Source organism: Dendropsophus ebraccatus, chromosome 4 (genome assembly GCF_027789765.1).
Source record: "Dendropsophus ebraccatus isolate aDenEbr1 chromosome 4, aDenEbr1.pat, whole genome shotgun sequence".
NCBI lineage: Eukaryota > Metazoa > Chordata > Amphibia > Anura > Hylidae > Dendropsophus > Dendropsophus ebraccatus.
The window spans coordinates 85,542,025-85,555,305 of record NC_091457.1 but is presented as its reverse complement, the minus strand read 5'-3'; the positions used below and the strand labels follow the sequence as shown (position 1 = coordinate 85,555,305).

The 13,281-nt window shown below is 44.0% G+C and overlaps 1 protein-coding gene across 4 annotated transcripts in view; it reads right to left on the bottom strand.

Moving 5' to 3' along the window:
• MYLK3 (myosin light chain kinase 3) overlaps positions 1-13,281 on the bottom strand; it is an 84,044-nt gene that overhangs the window by 39,770 nt on the left and 30,993 nt on the right. For all 4 annotated transcript variants that reach the window (XM_069968568.1, XM_069968570.1, XM_069968569.1 and 1 more), the window contains 2 exons: positions 1,995-2,082; positions 887-1,250 (listed from right to left, as the gene is read on the bottom strand). In XM_069968568.1, coding sequence (XP_069824669.1) covers positions 887-1,250; positions 1,995-2,082 — 452 coding nt within the window. The remainder of the gene's footprint in view (positions 1-886; positions 1,251-1,994; positions 2,083-13,281) is intronic.

The window sequence follows — 13,281 nt, the reverse complement described above, 5'->3', positions numbered from 1 at the left end:
AAAATCCCCCTGGTCTGGTATAACGAATAAAGAAGCACCTTTGTAGAAGATGGTGGACTATTTTATTGGTCTGAGCTTGTGAAGTGCAAAACTTTGGGGGAGATTTATCAAAGGGTGTAAAATTTAGACTGGTGCAAACTACCCACAGCAACCAATCACAGCTCAGCTTTAGGCAGTGCTGAAAGGAAAGCTGAGCTGTGATTGGTTGCTGTGGGCAGTATGCACCAGTCTAAATTTTACACCCTTTGATAAATCTCCCCTTTTGTGTTGATTAGAGGAACCATACATGGCAGGAAAGGAGCTGTCTCTATTTACATAGCCTTTTGCATAAGGATAGGAGGTAAATTTACTATATTATGTTAAAACAGCCCATTCTTGGTCATATAGTAAAAAACACACCCTGCCCGGAATACCTCTTTAAGACATGGGAGATGCATTCTCTGAAAATATAGCCCTAAGGCTCTGTTCACATGTAGTATTTTGGTCAGTACTTTTAGCCAAAACCAAGACGGGGTCTAAAAAGGAAAATGAGAAAATGTTTTAATTATATTTTTTCTATTTGTTCCAGTCTTGATGGTTAAAAATAGTGACTAAAATTAGAAGCAAATGTTTTCTAAAAAAAAAATACTGTGTGAACCCATCTAAATACTGAGCAAAATATAACATGTAAAGCCAGCCTATAAAGTTGTGACCTGTAGTTTACAAGTACTGTAGGTTCATGCCCTTGATTTACCATCCTCTTCATGATCAACCCTTGGGTCATGTCAGGTCACCTCTACTCCAACTTCAAGGCATCTCAATGGAAAGAGACTACAAAACCCATAGCCACAATTCTCAGAATGTTTCCATCATGAGACCCAATTCTTTTTTTGTTTTTTTTCTTTACCTTGGAACCTGAATTTCTATACAAGGTGGAGATATCAAGGAGACTGATTTCTTTTCAACAGAACTTTTATGTCCCCCAGGTTCCTCTTGTATTTTATTTTCCTCAAGAGTCTTTTGCTGGTCTGTTGTGCTGTGAGAACATTGATGGTAAGGGATATTTGGGTCAAGGTGAATACTTTTGTCTTGAGGTTTTTCGCCTGCTACCTTTTGAGCACATGGCTTTTGGGCAGGAGACATATCTGGGTGTTGCACTGTATCTAGAGGAGGTTGTTCACCTGAGCTGTCAACTTTGGTCTGAGGGTTACTACAGTGAAGTGCTTTTACAGTGATCTTTTTCTCTTCCGTATTATTGCTTTTATGGGCACCTGTAGGGAACACAAAAGGTAAGTATGAGTTATTAAAGATAGAGTTAAATCAATATAGTAAAAATGAATATCTGTCCGTACTTCCGTCTAGACTTCCGAACACCTGAACCACTTGACCCCAAATTTGGCACGCAGATTCATTAAGTGCCTGGGAAGGTTAGAGCGAAGGTCCCGTCCTTATGACAGCCAGGCCTGTTGGTGGATCATGAGGAGTGGGTTGGGGAAAAACAGACCCATAGAAATAAATGGTAAAATGTTGTGGAGATCGGATTTTATCTCACATAGATGTCAGTGTCTGACCACACCACTCACAATAATGGTAGTTAGGAAGGTACTGAAGCCTTAGCAACCAACATATTTATTACTTTCATTTTCAAAGGGAGCTGGAATCTGATTGGTTGCTATTGGCAGCTGCCTCAAAATAGACCCATAGAAATAAATGGTAGAATGTTGTGGAGATCGGATTTTACCTCACAAAGATGATGTCAGTGTAGTTTGTAAGGTATACTGAAGCCTTAGCAACCAATCTGATTACTACTTTCATGTGCATAAGTTACAATTTACATAAACTGTGCATAACCTTTGGGGTATATAAAAAAAAAACAAGGACTTAGTTTGGCCTGACTCACTGACACTACATTTTCTACATGCCTACAACATTTTATTTATCAGTCAATTAATACATCCATGTTGGATGGAATACAGAGAATAGCTTTAGCCTTGATCACACACGTACTGGATTACCTGTTGCAGCCTGCAACATCTCAGCCTGAGAGTCTTTGCTGGAGAACACATGCTTTGGTTTTGTCTCTTTTTCCTCTTTTTCTTTAGCCTTTAAAAAGAAAACACATATTTCCATTGAATAGCAAGAACTAGTTTATACCTTCTTAAAGTCACTTTTAGGGTTCCTTTACACGTAACATCCGCAGCGGATACCACGCTGCAGATTCGCAATAAAATCCGCAGCGGATCCAGTGCCATCATCCCTATGAGAGCACAAACGTGCAGCCTCGGCACCTAGCAGTTAATGTATGCTCTCTGCGGCGGGATGTCAATCGCGCTGCGAGTATGTGCTCTCATAGGGATTAATGGCACTGGATTCTCAGCAGATTTCGCTGCGAATCCGTAGCGTGAAATCCACTGCGGATCTGATACATGTGAAGGCACCTTTAATATATCTTTTCAGAGCTTCAAATTCCCTGTATAGACATAGGGGGGAATTATCAAAGTAGTACTGAATGTGTTTGTGTCTATATTACATCTTTGGCTGTAGGATTGTTTTTACCATGCACCATATTTATCAAAAATAGTGCATGGACTATCAAAATTTTGGCACAACTGTGGAGATGGGCCGTTTTACACAATTGACATGCCACAACGTGACTTTATTATGTAAGTGTGGTCCAGACTGGAGTGGCTTTGCTCCTTTAAAAAAAATTACAGTAGTGAAATGGGCTGTGAATGGCAAAAAAGAACTTTACTAAGGACAGAGGTGAGAAGTGTAAATCGTTAATTTTTGCTCGACAACACAATTGTGCAAACATTTCCAGTTTTTCTACATCAAAAGGCATATATGTAAAATGATGATAAAATCCCCCCAGAGTATTTGTACCCTATTTGATCCTGTCGCCATACAAATGGGGCATTGTTATGCCACAATCTAAAAAAATAGTGCAGTATCCCACACAAAACAGCTGTTGCCTAGGCATCTCCTGTTGAAGTCTATGCGACCTGCAAGCTTTTTGGGGAAAAAAACATCAGATAGGGAGGTCATTGCAATGCCCTATTGTGACAGCACATTTTAGTTTTTTGACACAAATCCTGAACACATTATCTTACACAATTCCACAACACATATCCTCATGCAATTCCAGGAGAAGAGAGCTAATACAATTCTGAAACGCGTGACCATACATAATTTGAAACATGTGATCTCACACAATTCCGGTATGCTTTTCCTTGCACAATTCCAAAATGCATTACTTAACAATACCCTATTGTAACAGCACATTTAAGGTTTGTGACCTAACACAATTCCGGAAACGCATGACCTCACAATTCCAGAAAGCTTGACCTTACACAATTGCAATGCTCTATTGTGACATCACAGTGACCCATTATGACATTCCAATTTCAAATTTTGACATCACATTACCCCATTGTGTAACCTTACACAATTCCAAAATGCGTGACCTGACACAATTCTGGAATTGTGCCGGGTCACGCTTGCCAGAATTGTGGGAGGTCACGCACTCCGGAATTGAGTGAGTTCATGCATTCTGGAATTGCATGAGATCACATGTTCCAGATTTTGTGAGGTCACACACCTAAAATGTGCTGGCATTGCAATTGCAAGGCATTGCAATTGTGTGAGGTCACGCATTCTAGAATTGTGTTAGGTCACACATTCAGGACTTGTCATGAGGTCATGTGTTCCGGAATTGTTTGACGTTGTGGGTTCTGGAATTGTGTGAGATTACATGATTTTGAAATTACAAGAAGTCATGTGTTCCACAATTGCAAGAGGCCATGTTTTCCGGATACATGCGCAAAGTCACACATTCCGGAATTGTGTGAGGGTAACGCATTCTGGAACCGTGTGAAGGTATGCATTGTAGAATTGTGTAAGGGTAATGCGTTTCAGAATTGTGTGAGGTCATGCATTCTGAAATTATGTAACCTCAAACGATTCTGGAATTACAAGAGGTCACACACTCCCCAATTGCAAGAGGTCACACATTTTGGATATATGCCCAACGTCACGCATTACAGAATTGTGTTAGGGTAATGTGAAGTAACCCATTTCAGAATTCTGTGAAGTCTCACCAGAATTCTGTGAGGTCCCACAGTCTGAAATTGTGTGAGGTCATACAATTTGAAATGGCATGAGGCCATGTGTTCTGAAATTCCAAGAGGTCACATGTTCTGGATTTGTGTAAGAGTAATGCAATCCATAAATGTGTGATCTCACTTCCTAATGTCATAATTGGTCACTGTGAGCTTACATATTCTGGAATTGTGTTAGGTCACAGGTTCCAAAATTGTGTGAGGTCACAAACCTAAAATGTGTACAATTTGAGGCTATGTTCACACTGTGTATGAGTCTGGCCGTAGTGCGAACCGCGAAAATACGCACGTAGTTTTGAGGTTGATGCGTTCGCTTAAAAGTATACGATATACGCCGGCACAATGCACACTACGTATGAGCTTACGGCCGGATCGTATACGGCGCCGTGAAAAATGAACAAGATCATTGTTTGAGGACGGAAATGTTGAAACTCACGGCCGTGGATTTCCATGCGGTCCTGTACAAAGTACTTATTCCAGCCAAATTGAACTTGATTTTTCAATCCAAAAGGTTCTGTGTGGTTTATGGGGCAGGGCGAAGATTTCCAAGTAAATGACCTGCCTCAGATCGCTTCGAAACAAGCTAGGGAAGCATAACTGTACTACGGGCGTATGTTCGCGGTTCGTAAGCATCCGGACGCATGTCTATTTTTCCCACTCCCGTAGTTTCAGCCGCACATGTACGGCGGCGTACGATCTACGGACGGAATCATACGCAGTGTGAACATAGCCTGAAATTGTAATTTTATAATGTGTCACAATGGTGCACTGTAAAGTCGCAATATATATGTGTAATGTCACAAAGGTGCATTGTAATAACACAACCCTAAATTGTGATGTCACGATGAGGCTTAATCAATCAATCTGAACCTATGAGATTCAATGCAGCACTGTATGGACACAATTGAGACGCATCCATCTTAGCCAGGAGTTTGGAGAGGTGAGTTGAGCTGGGGGGGGTCCTTTTTTATTTATTTTATTGCATTTGATGCTCTCTCTATATATATATTTGTATATATATATATATATTTATTTATTTTTTTCAAAAGGTCTGAAAAGCCACTGGATAGATGATAGGAATGTGTTTGGTGGAGTCCAATGGCTGCTCCATTTAATCAGGGGATAACAGACCCCCACTCTTATAATCTATGGCTCTCCTAGCAGTCTGACTAATTTGAGTAAAGTGCCAGTCTCCCAGAGCCTAAGGCTGCATTCACACATTCCGGGAAGTTGTCCGTGCTCATGGACAATTTTACAGCCCATTGCTTTCTATTGTGCTATTCAGACATTCCATGATTTCACAAATCCGTGATCCATTCCGTCACAAAATAGGACATCTTTTAACTATTTTCATGTCTGTAGTGGGTCTGTATCTTGCCATTGCGGTGAGCTGTTGCATTTTTTTGTGTCTTTGGGTGTTTAAAAAATAGGACGTTATAACTCAGAAGCACAGAACAGATTCCCCATAGAAATGAATGAGATCCATGTTTTTCACGGATATACACGGATGTGACATCTGTGTTCATCCGTGAAAAACACGGATGTGATGTAATTAATGTAATTCAAAATGCTATAAAACACATCCGTGAAAAAAACGGACGTGGAATCAAAACGGATGAAAAACTGACTGCTTTGCGCGGATCACAGAGGTAGCTAGCAGACCACAATCACGGACCAGGAAAGTCACTGAACGTGTGAATGCAGCCTAAGATGTGTAGTTGACGACAAACAATCTTTTTGACAGGAAAGCTGATCATCAGCTTATAGCTATCTCTTAAACACAGAGAGATATCGGCCTGGTGGCATACTAATTGCTTCAAGTAATAGGGTCGTAATTCCAGTCCTGGATGTAGAGCTGGATTGGACGAATTTAAGTTCAGAAAAAAACACAAATTGGCACCTGCTCATTGCAGGTGTAGAATGTTGCAGAAGGTTAGCATGCAGAATGTAAGGTAACAGTGGTGCTATTTAGGGTACAGAGTATAGCCTGTCATTGGTGACCAGTTTGCTGTACCCAGATATTGTTTAATTACAGCAGGTGCTGTAAAATTCTTAGCCTCATTCTCAGAGGAAATATTAGGCATTGAGGCATTGAGTGACGTTTTAATTTACACTGGCTAGCAGATGCCATCTACACAGTATAACAAGGTGCACATCTGTGGTGTACCCCCAGTGTGATGTTATATCGGAGAAGCTAACAATCACTTGCTAGATGGTGAAGTGTGACGCCACTACTGTGGTGGATGGCCGAGATACAGCTGGACTCTGGGATGTTGTCACATGACGCCAGTGCCTGGTGGGCACACAGGTGTGATGGCACGCCTGCTTTTATTTTATCAGGTCGGCTGTACCCTTTTCCCCTGTGGTCAGTGTCCTGCTGGGATGCTACCAGGTCCCTAGCGATGATGTAGTCATGGATGGCCAGAGTGGTATAGTGACTCTCCAGGATAGTAGGACCCACCACCCACAGAAAGGGAAGAATGTCCCAAGGTTGTGGTGTGTGCTGTTTCGGTGGTGGCGAAGAATCACATAGGCACAATACTACTTGTAAATGTGCAGCAGGTAATACAGAAGCGAAAGTATAAAGTTCCTTGAGTTAAAGTCTCTGAAACACACCTGGCAAAGTTCCAATGAACACTTGATAAGAGAACGACCAGATCTGTAGTAAAAGTGCAGTGTAGGATATAGTTGTGTTGGTTGAGTTCTGCTGAGCAATACGATAGGTACAGTAGCAGAGAGGAGGATGCCGTGAGAGTCTCAACCCATGTAGTAATGTGTTGAAGGATGAGAAATTAGAAAAAAAAGGGGAGGAAGAATAAAAAGAACACCTGTTCCCGTGTATTGACCTTTGACTTCAGTTTTCACACCACCTTATGCCCACTAGATTCGGCTGAACCTTCCTAATGGGTGACACAGGCCCCAGACCTTGTTACCTGGGATGAGCGGAATGCTGAGGGTTCCCTGCTCACACCCACGCTGCGAGACAGAGTTCCTAGGCTTATCGCAACTTTGCTCTGTCCGGATCAGTTCCTGGCTCTATGGCTCTGATATGGACACTGCCCTGCTCTGTGACTTCTCCTTGTTTTAGGCGTGGGTTGAGGTGATCTCTGGCTAGTCCTCTCTTAAGAGGGGTTTAACAGTGCATAGAGCTTTGCATAGTCACTGGTAAAGAAGTGGGTAACAATGAGCTGTCTTGTGTCCTTCCCATGCGAGATACTGACTAAGACTGACTTCAGGTACGGGGCTAGGGCCCAAATAGGACCACTGTGGAGAGCTATCTAGCGTGTGTCCTTCCTCCACAATGTACAGAATGAAAGACTCTTGTTCCTCCCCCACCCATAGGACTAACTTCCTCTACAGCGTGTATGGTGGGCTGTGAGTGGGTAAAAGAGTGCAGTAGAAAAAGAAAGGAGGAAGATGATAGGAGAGAAGAAAGCAGAAATCCTACTGGTCTACAGATTCTGGTAACACACAAGAACAATAACCCTTTGCAATCCTTCAGCTGTGCAGCTTCCACATACACATACATGATACAGCAGCATCTAGTGGCTAACTTGTGTACTACTTTTACCTTAATATTAATGCAAGAAGTACAGACTTTTGCAAAGGGAGTATATAAACACAACACCCTTAGAGGGACACCACACATTAACATTTCCAGAAGTTTGGCTCTCTTCTTTTCGTTATCTCCACAAATATTTTCAGAATACTACAAAGACTCAAGGACACAAGCAACACTTTTATACAACACAATTCCTACGAAGACAGCACGTAATGCTCACTTCACTGCTATGTTGCAAAGTGTAAGGACTGCTTCATAGGTAACGTAAGATCAGTCATGTGTTAAGCTTTAAAAATCTCTCTAAAGCAAAGCCTGTGGATTACCTTGTCAGTGTGAGCGAATGATGAGAAATGTGGTGGAATAAACAGCTGGGGGCTGTAGGTTGGGGTCCAATGCTGCAGATATGTGGTATAGGAGATTATAGGAGGCAAAAACTAGAATTAGCCTCTTAAAGTTATTGATAACAAGAAACAAATGGATTGGATTCACTCGTCTTAAAATAATTATGGCTAATAACATGAAGCAATAGAGTACAGGCCTGGATTTTTTAGTCTGTGCAGCCAGTTCGGCTGCACAGGGGCCCACTCAGACCACAGTATAGCACAGGCGTCAGATGTCCAGCGCCGTCTGTGTCTCTGTACCACAATGGCTGTGGCGGAAGCTATGAGAGAAGAGCACACAATGGAAAAAAGCTGCTGGGGAGCAAAGGGGCCTAACACTATATGGGAGTACAGAAGGGACATGTATACTACATGGGGGCACAAATGGGACATATATACTACATGGGGACACAGAAGGGACCTCTATACTACATGGTGGCACAAAGTACACATAAATATATATATATTACATGGGGATAGAGAGGGGTAATTGCTGTAATTGCTTTCTGTACATTTGTGTATGTAGTCTAACTACTATACTGTGGCACAAAGGGAGCCTAACACTATGTAGGAGCATAGAGGGGACATATATACTACATGAGGGCAGAGAGGGGACCTTTATACTACATGGAGGCACAGATGGGGCATATATACTACATGGAGACAGAGAGGGGACCTAGATACTACATAGAGGCACATAGGAGACCTATATACTACATGAGGACACACATATATATATATATATATATATATATATATATATATATATATATATATACTGTGTATATATATATTACATGGGGCACAGAGAGGGCCTAACTACTATACTGTGGCACAAAGGGGCCTAACACTATATGGGAGCACAGAGGGGACATATATACTACATGGGGGGCAGAAAGGGGACCTTTATACTACATGGAGGCACAGATAGGACATATATACTATGTGGGGGGCAGAGAGGGGACCTATATACTACATGAGGACACAGAGGGGACATATATATATATATATATATATATATATATATATATATATATATATATATATACATATATATATATACTGTGGACATGTCACTGGTAAAGTGCTCGAGGGGATGTACATCTCACCCAGGTTAATACGTAGCGTGAGATGGTGAGTCCAGGAGGCATCTGTGCTCAGCAGTGTTATGCTGCTGAGCTATTATTTACTGTTGCCGGGCCTGGACTTACATGGAATGGCAGGTAGGTTTTTGGTAGTGGGACTTGCCATTCCCTCCCCCCGATCCAGGTCAGGTTTTGGGGTCAGGTGAGCTCTGACCCTAATCAGCCTGACAAGGTAAAAGCCCTGAAGAGGATCCAGTGTTGGCTCTCAGCCAGGGGTGAACAGCCTGCATGCTGATTCTCCTGGGAGCAAGGAATACAGACGCTGCTGGAGCATATATATACCCTGCGGTATCCAGGTGAAAGACGCACTGTTTGTCTAGTGTCAGATAGGTGAAGAAACCTGTTAGTAAGCGCCCAGACGGGCAAGACCTTTTTGTTTGTTGTATTCTTAAAGCACAGTGTTGCTGTATTTCTGTTTGATGGACTGTTTATGCTGCAAATAAACGCCAAGCTGATATTTTACAAGTCCAAGTCTGCTGTGAACTGTGTCCAAACACACCATCCCCCGGGAAGATCCCTACAATTGGTGCTGCGGAGCGGGCAAAACGGTTGCTAGGGGCAACGGTGTGCGTCAACTTGGCTACAGCTGCTTATGTCCTGGGTAAAGGCTGCTGCTTGACTCCAAGAACAGACAAGCAACATGGAGGAGATGATGAAGCAGCTAATGCAAGTGAGTTTGCAACAACAACAGGCTCTGACCGACGCTAACCTGCGCCATGAGCAGGCTAATAGGCTGCAACATCAGGCTCTAACAGACGCTAACCTGCGCCATGAACAGGCTCTAACAGATGCTAACCTGCGCCATGAACAGGCGATGGCTCAACAACAGAAACTTATTGAGCACCTGATAGCAAAGCAAGAGGCGTCTGCTGGTACTAATTCCCAGCCGGTGGCAGCGGCCGCTCCAGAGACTTTGTCTGTGAGAAGAGCTGTGCAGCGAGCGCTGCAAAAGATGACTGCTGATGACGATGTTGAGGCCTACTTAACTGTCTTTGAGCGTGTGGCTGAGCGAGAGAAGTTACCATCCACTGAGTGGGCAGAAGTGATTGCGCCCTATTTAACAGGCGAACCTCAAAAGGCCTATTATGACCTCAGTGAGCAAGAGGTCAAAGACTATCCTCGGCTAAGAGCAGAGATACTCGCCCGACTAGGAGTTACTGCTGCTGTCCATGCCCGGAGGGTCCGCAACTGGAGCTACAGTCTGGACAAGTCAGCGAGGTCCCAGATGTATGACCTGATTCATCTGGCAAGAAAATGGTTGGAGCCAGACACCTCTACTCCTGCACAGATCCTAGAGAGGGTCGCGATGGATCGCTACCTACGAGCACTCCCTGCTGATCTGCAACGCTGGGTGGGACAAGGTGACCCTAGGAGTGCCGACGAACTTGTCAACCTTGTCGAGAGGTTCCAGGCGACCGAGGACTACCTCCGTGATGTTCCTGCAGCACCTTCACCTCCCCGGAGTGCCAGACCTGTGCCGTCAGATGGTAAGAGACTTCCATCTATTGGGGGAGTGTGGAGGGGTGCTGATAGAGGGAAGAGCGCTCAGGGGCAAAAGACTGGTGAGGGTCCCCGGTGGCTAAGTGGCCCTAAAAAGGACTCCCTGCCAAGGAGACCAGGCCCTATCCAGTGCTGGAGATGCCATGAGACGGGACGTGTCTGCCCATTGCCCTCTTACCACTGAGCCCATGGAGTGTGACGCTAGCCGGCGTCAGTCGCTATTTGCGGAACCGTCTTTTGTTGCGGTCACTGGACTAGAGACTGAACCGCAAGTCTGCCACATTACTGTCAATAACTTCCCTGTTAAGGCGTTGCTGGACTCAGGAAGCTTTGTCACCTTGGTGCATGCCAGCCTGGTGACTGGGGACTTTGTGCCAAAAAGACATATGAGCGTGGTATGCATACATGGTGATACAAAGGTTTACCCTATAGTACTGGCTAATGTCGGGACTGAACTGTACAATATGAAGTGGGTGTGGTTAAAAACCTTATGCATAATGTGATATTGGGGCGAGATTTTCCATTGTTCTGGGCTCTATGGGGGAAAAAACATTCCCTTGAAAGAAGTGAGGAGACCCCTAAGTCTATTGCATTACCCACGGTAAATGATAAAAATGTACAGGATGAAAATGATGCTTTTCCTTTGCAGGTCCTGGCTGGTGAGGAAGAGGCTCCTCCCACTGAGCAGAATGTTCCAGACTTAGAGGTGTCTAGGGATAATTTTGGTACTGCACAATTACAGGACCCCACTATCAAAAATGCGAGAGAGCAGGTTGCTGTTATAAATGGGGTACCTCAGGAACCAGAGGCTGAAAAAAGTTTCCACATTTTTCTATGACTAATGATCTCTTCTATAGAGTCACTAAGATTAATGATGAGGTTGTGGAACAGCTCCTGGTGCCTAAGTCGTACCGGCGTCAGGTACTCAACATGGTCCATAATCATGTCCTTGGGGGCCACTTGGGGACAGATAAAACGCAGGAGAGAGTCCTCCAGAGGTTTTATTGGCCTGCGATTTATGCTGACATAAAAAAATACTGTGAGTCCTGCCCCACATGTCAGCTTAGCGCTCCAGTGTCGCATTTTCGCAGTCCTTTGGTCCCACTCCCCATCATAGAGGTACCTTTTGACCGGATCGCAATGGACTTGGTGGGTCCCATTGTAAAGTCGGCTAGGGGACACCAGTACATTCTAGTTGTGTTAGACTACGCGACCCGCTATCCTGAGGCTGTACCCCTAAGAAACACTGCCTCTAAAACAATTGCACGGGAATTGTTTTATATGTTTTCCAGGGTGGGGATCCCCAAGGAAATCTTGACTGACCAAGGTACCCCATTTGTGTCAAAGGTGATGAAAGAGCTATGCAAACTGTTTAAAATCTCACACCTACGTACCTCTGTATATCACCCACAGACAGACGGGTTAGTGGAGAGGTTTAATAAAACCCTGAAACATATGTTAAAAAAAGTGGTGGAAAAGGATGGTCGGGATTGGGATCACTTACTACCTTACCTGATGTTTTCTATTAGGGAAGTGCCCCAATCATCCACAGGGTTCTCTCCCTTCGAATTAGTCTATGGTCGTCACCCTAGGGGTTTGTTGGATATAGCGAAAGAGACATGGGAAAGTGAGTCCACCCCATACAAGAGTGTTATAGAGCATGTAGCACAAATGCAGGACCGTATAGCCACTGTAATGCCCCTAGTAAGGGAACACCTCCAGAGGGTGCAAGAGGGCCAAAGCAGAATTTACAATCGTTCTGCAAGAATCAGGACATTTAGCCCAGGTGACCGGGTACTCATACTTGTTCCCACGGTAGAAAGCAAATTCTTAGCAAAGTGGCAAGGTCCCTATGAAATTGTAGAAAAGATCAGTGAGGTCAACTACAAGGTGCACCAACCCGGTAGAAGGAAGCCTTTCCAAGTTTATCACATAAACTTGATCAAGCCCTGGAAAGACAGGGAATCCTTGGTGGCGACAAAGCCTGTTGGTCATCTGTCACCACCAATCCCTCCGGTCAGGATTGGTGACACCCTATCAGTGTCCCAGAAGCAGGAAGCTAAGGAGTTCCTGCAGAAAAATAAAGACAAGTTTTCTGACCTACCAGGGCGTACGCATCTCATTAGTCATCATATTGAAACTGAGCCTAGAAGCAGAGTAAACCTTAAGCCCTATAGGATACCAGAAGCACGGAGGGAGGCGGTATCATCCGAGGTAAAACGTATGCTTGACCTAGGAGTCATTGAGGTGTCCCAGAGCGAGTGGTCCAGCCCGATTGTGCTAATCCCAAAGCCCAATGGAACTTGGAGGTTCTGTAATGATTTTAGAAAGTTAAATGAGATCTCCAAGTTCGATGCCTACTCCATGCCCAGGGAAGATGAGTTGATAAAAAAGGATGGGGAATGCCAGGTACATAACCACCCTCGATCTCACAAAAGGCTACTGGCAGATCCCACTCACTCCTGAGGCTAGAGAGAAGACTGCATTCTCCAGCCCTGATGGGCTCTTCCAATACGTAGTGATGCCATTCGGGTTACATGGAGCCCCTGCCACTTTTCAGAGGTTGATGGACTTGATTCTACGACCACATCGTGATT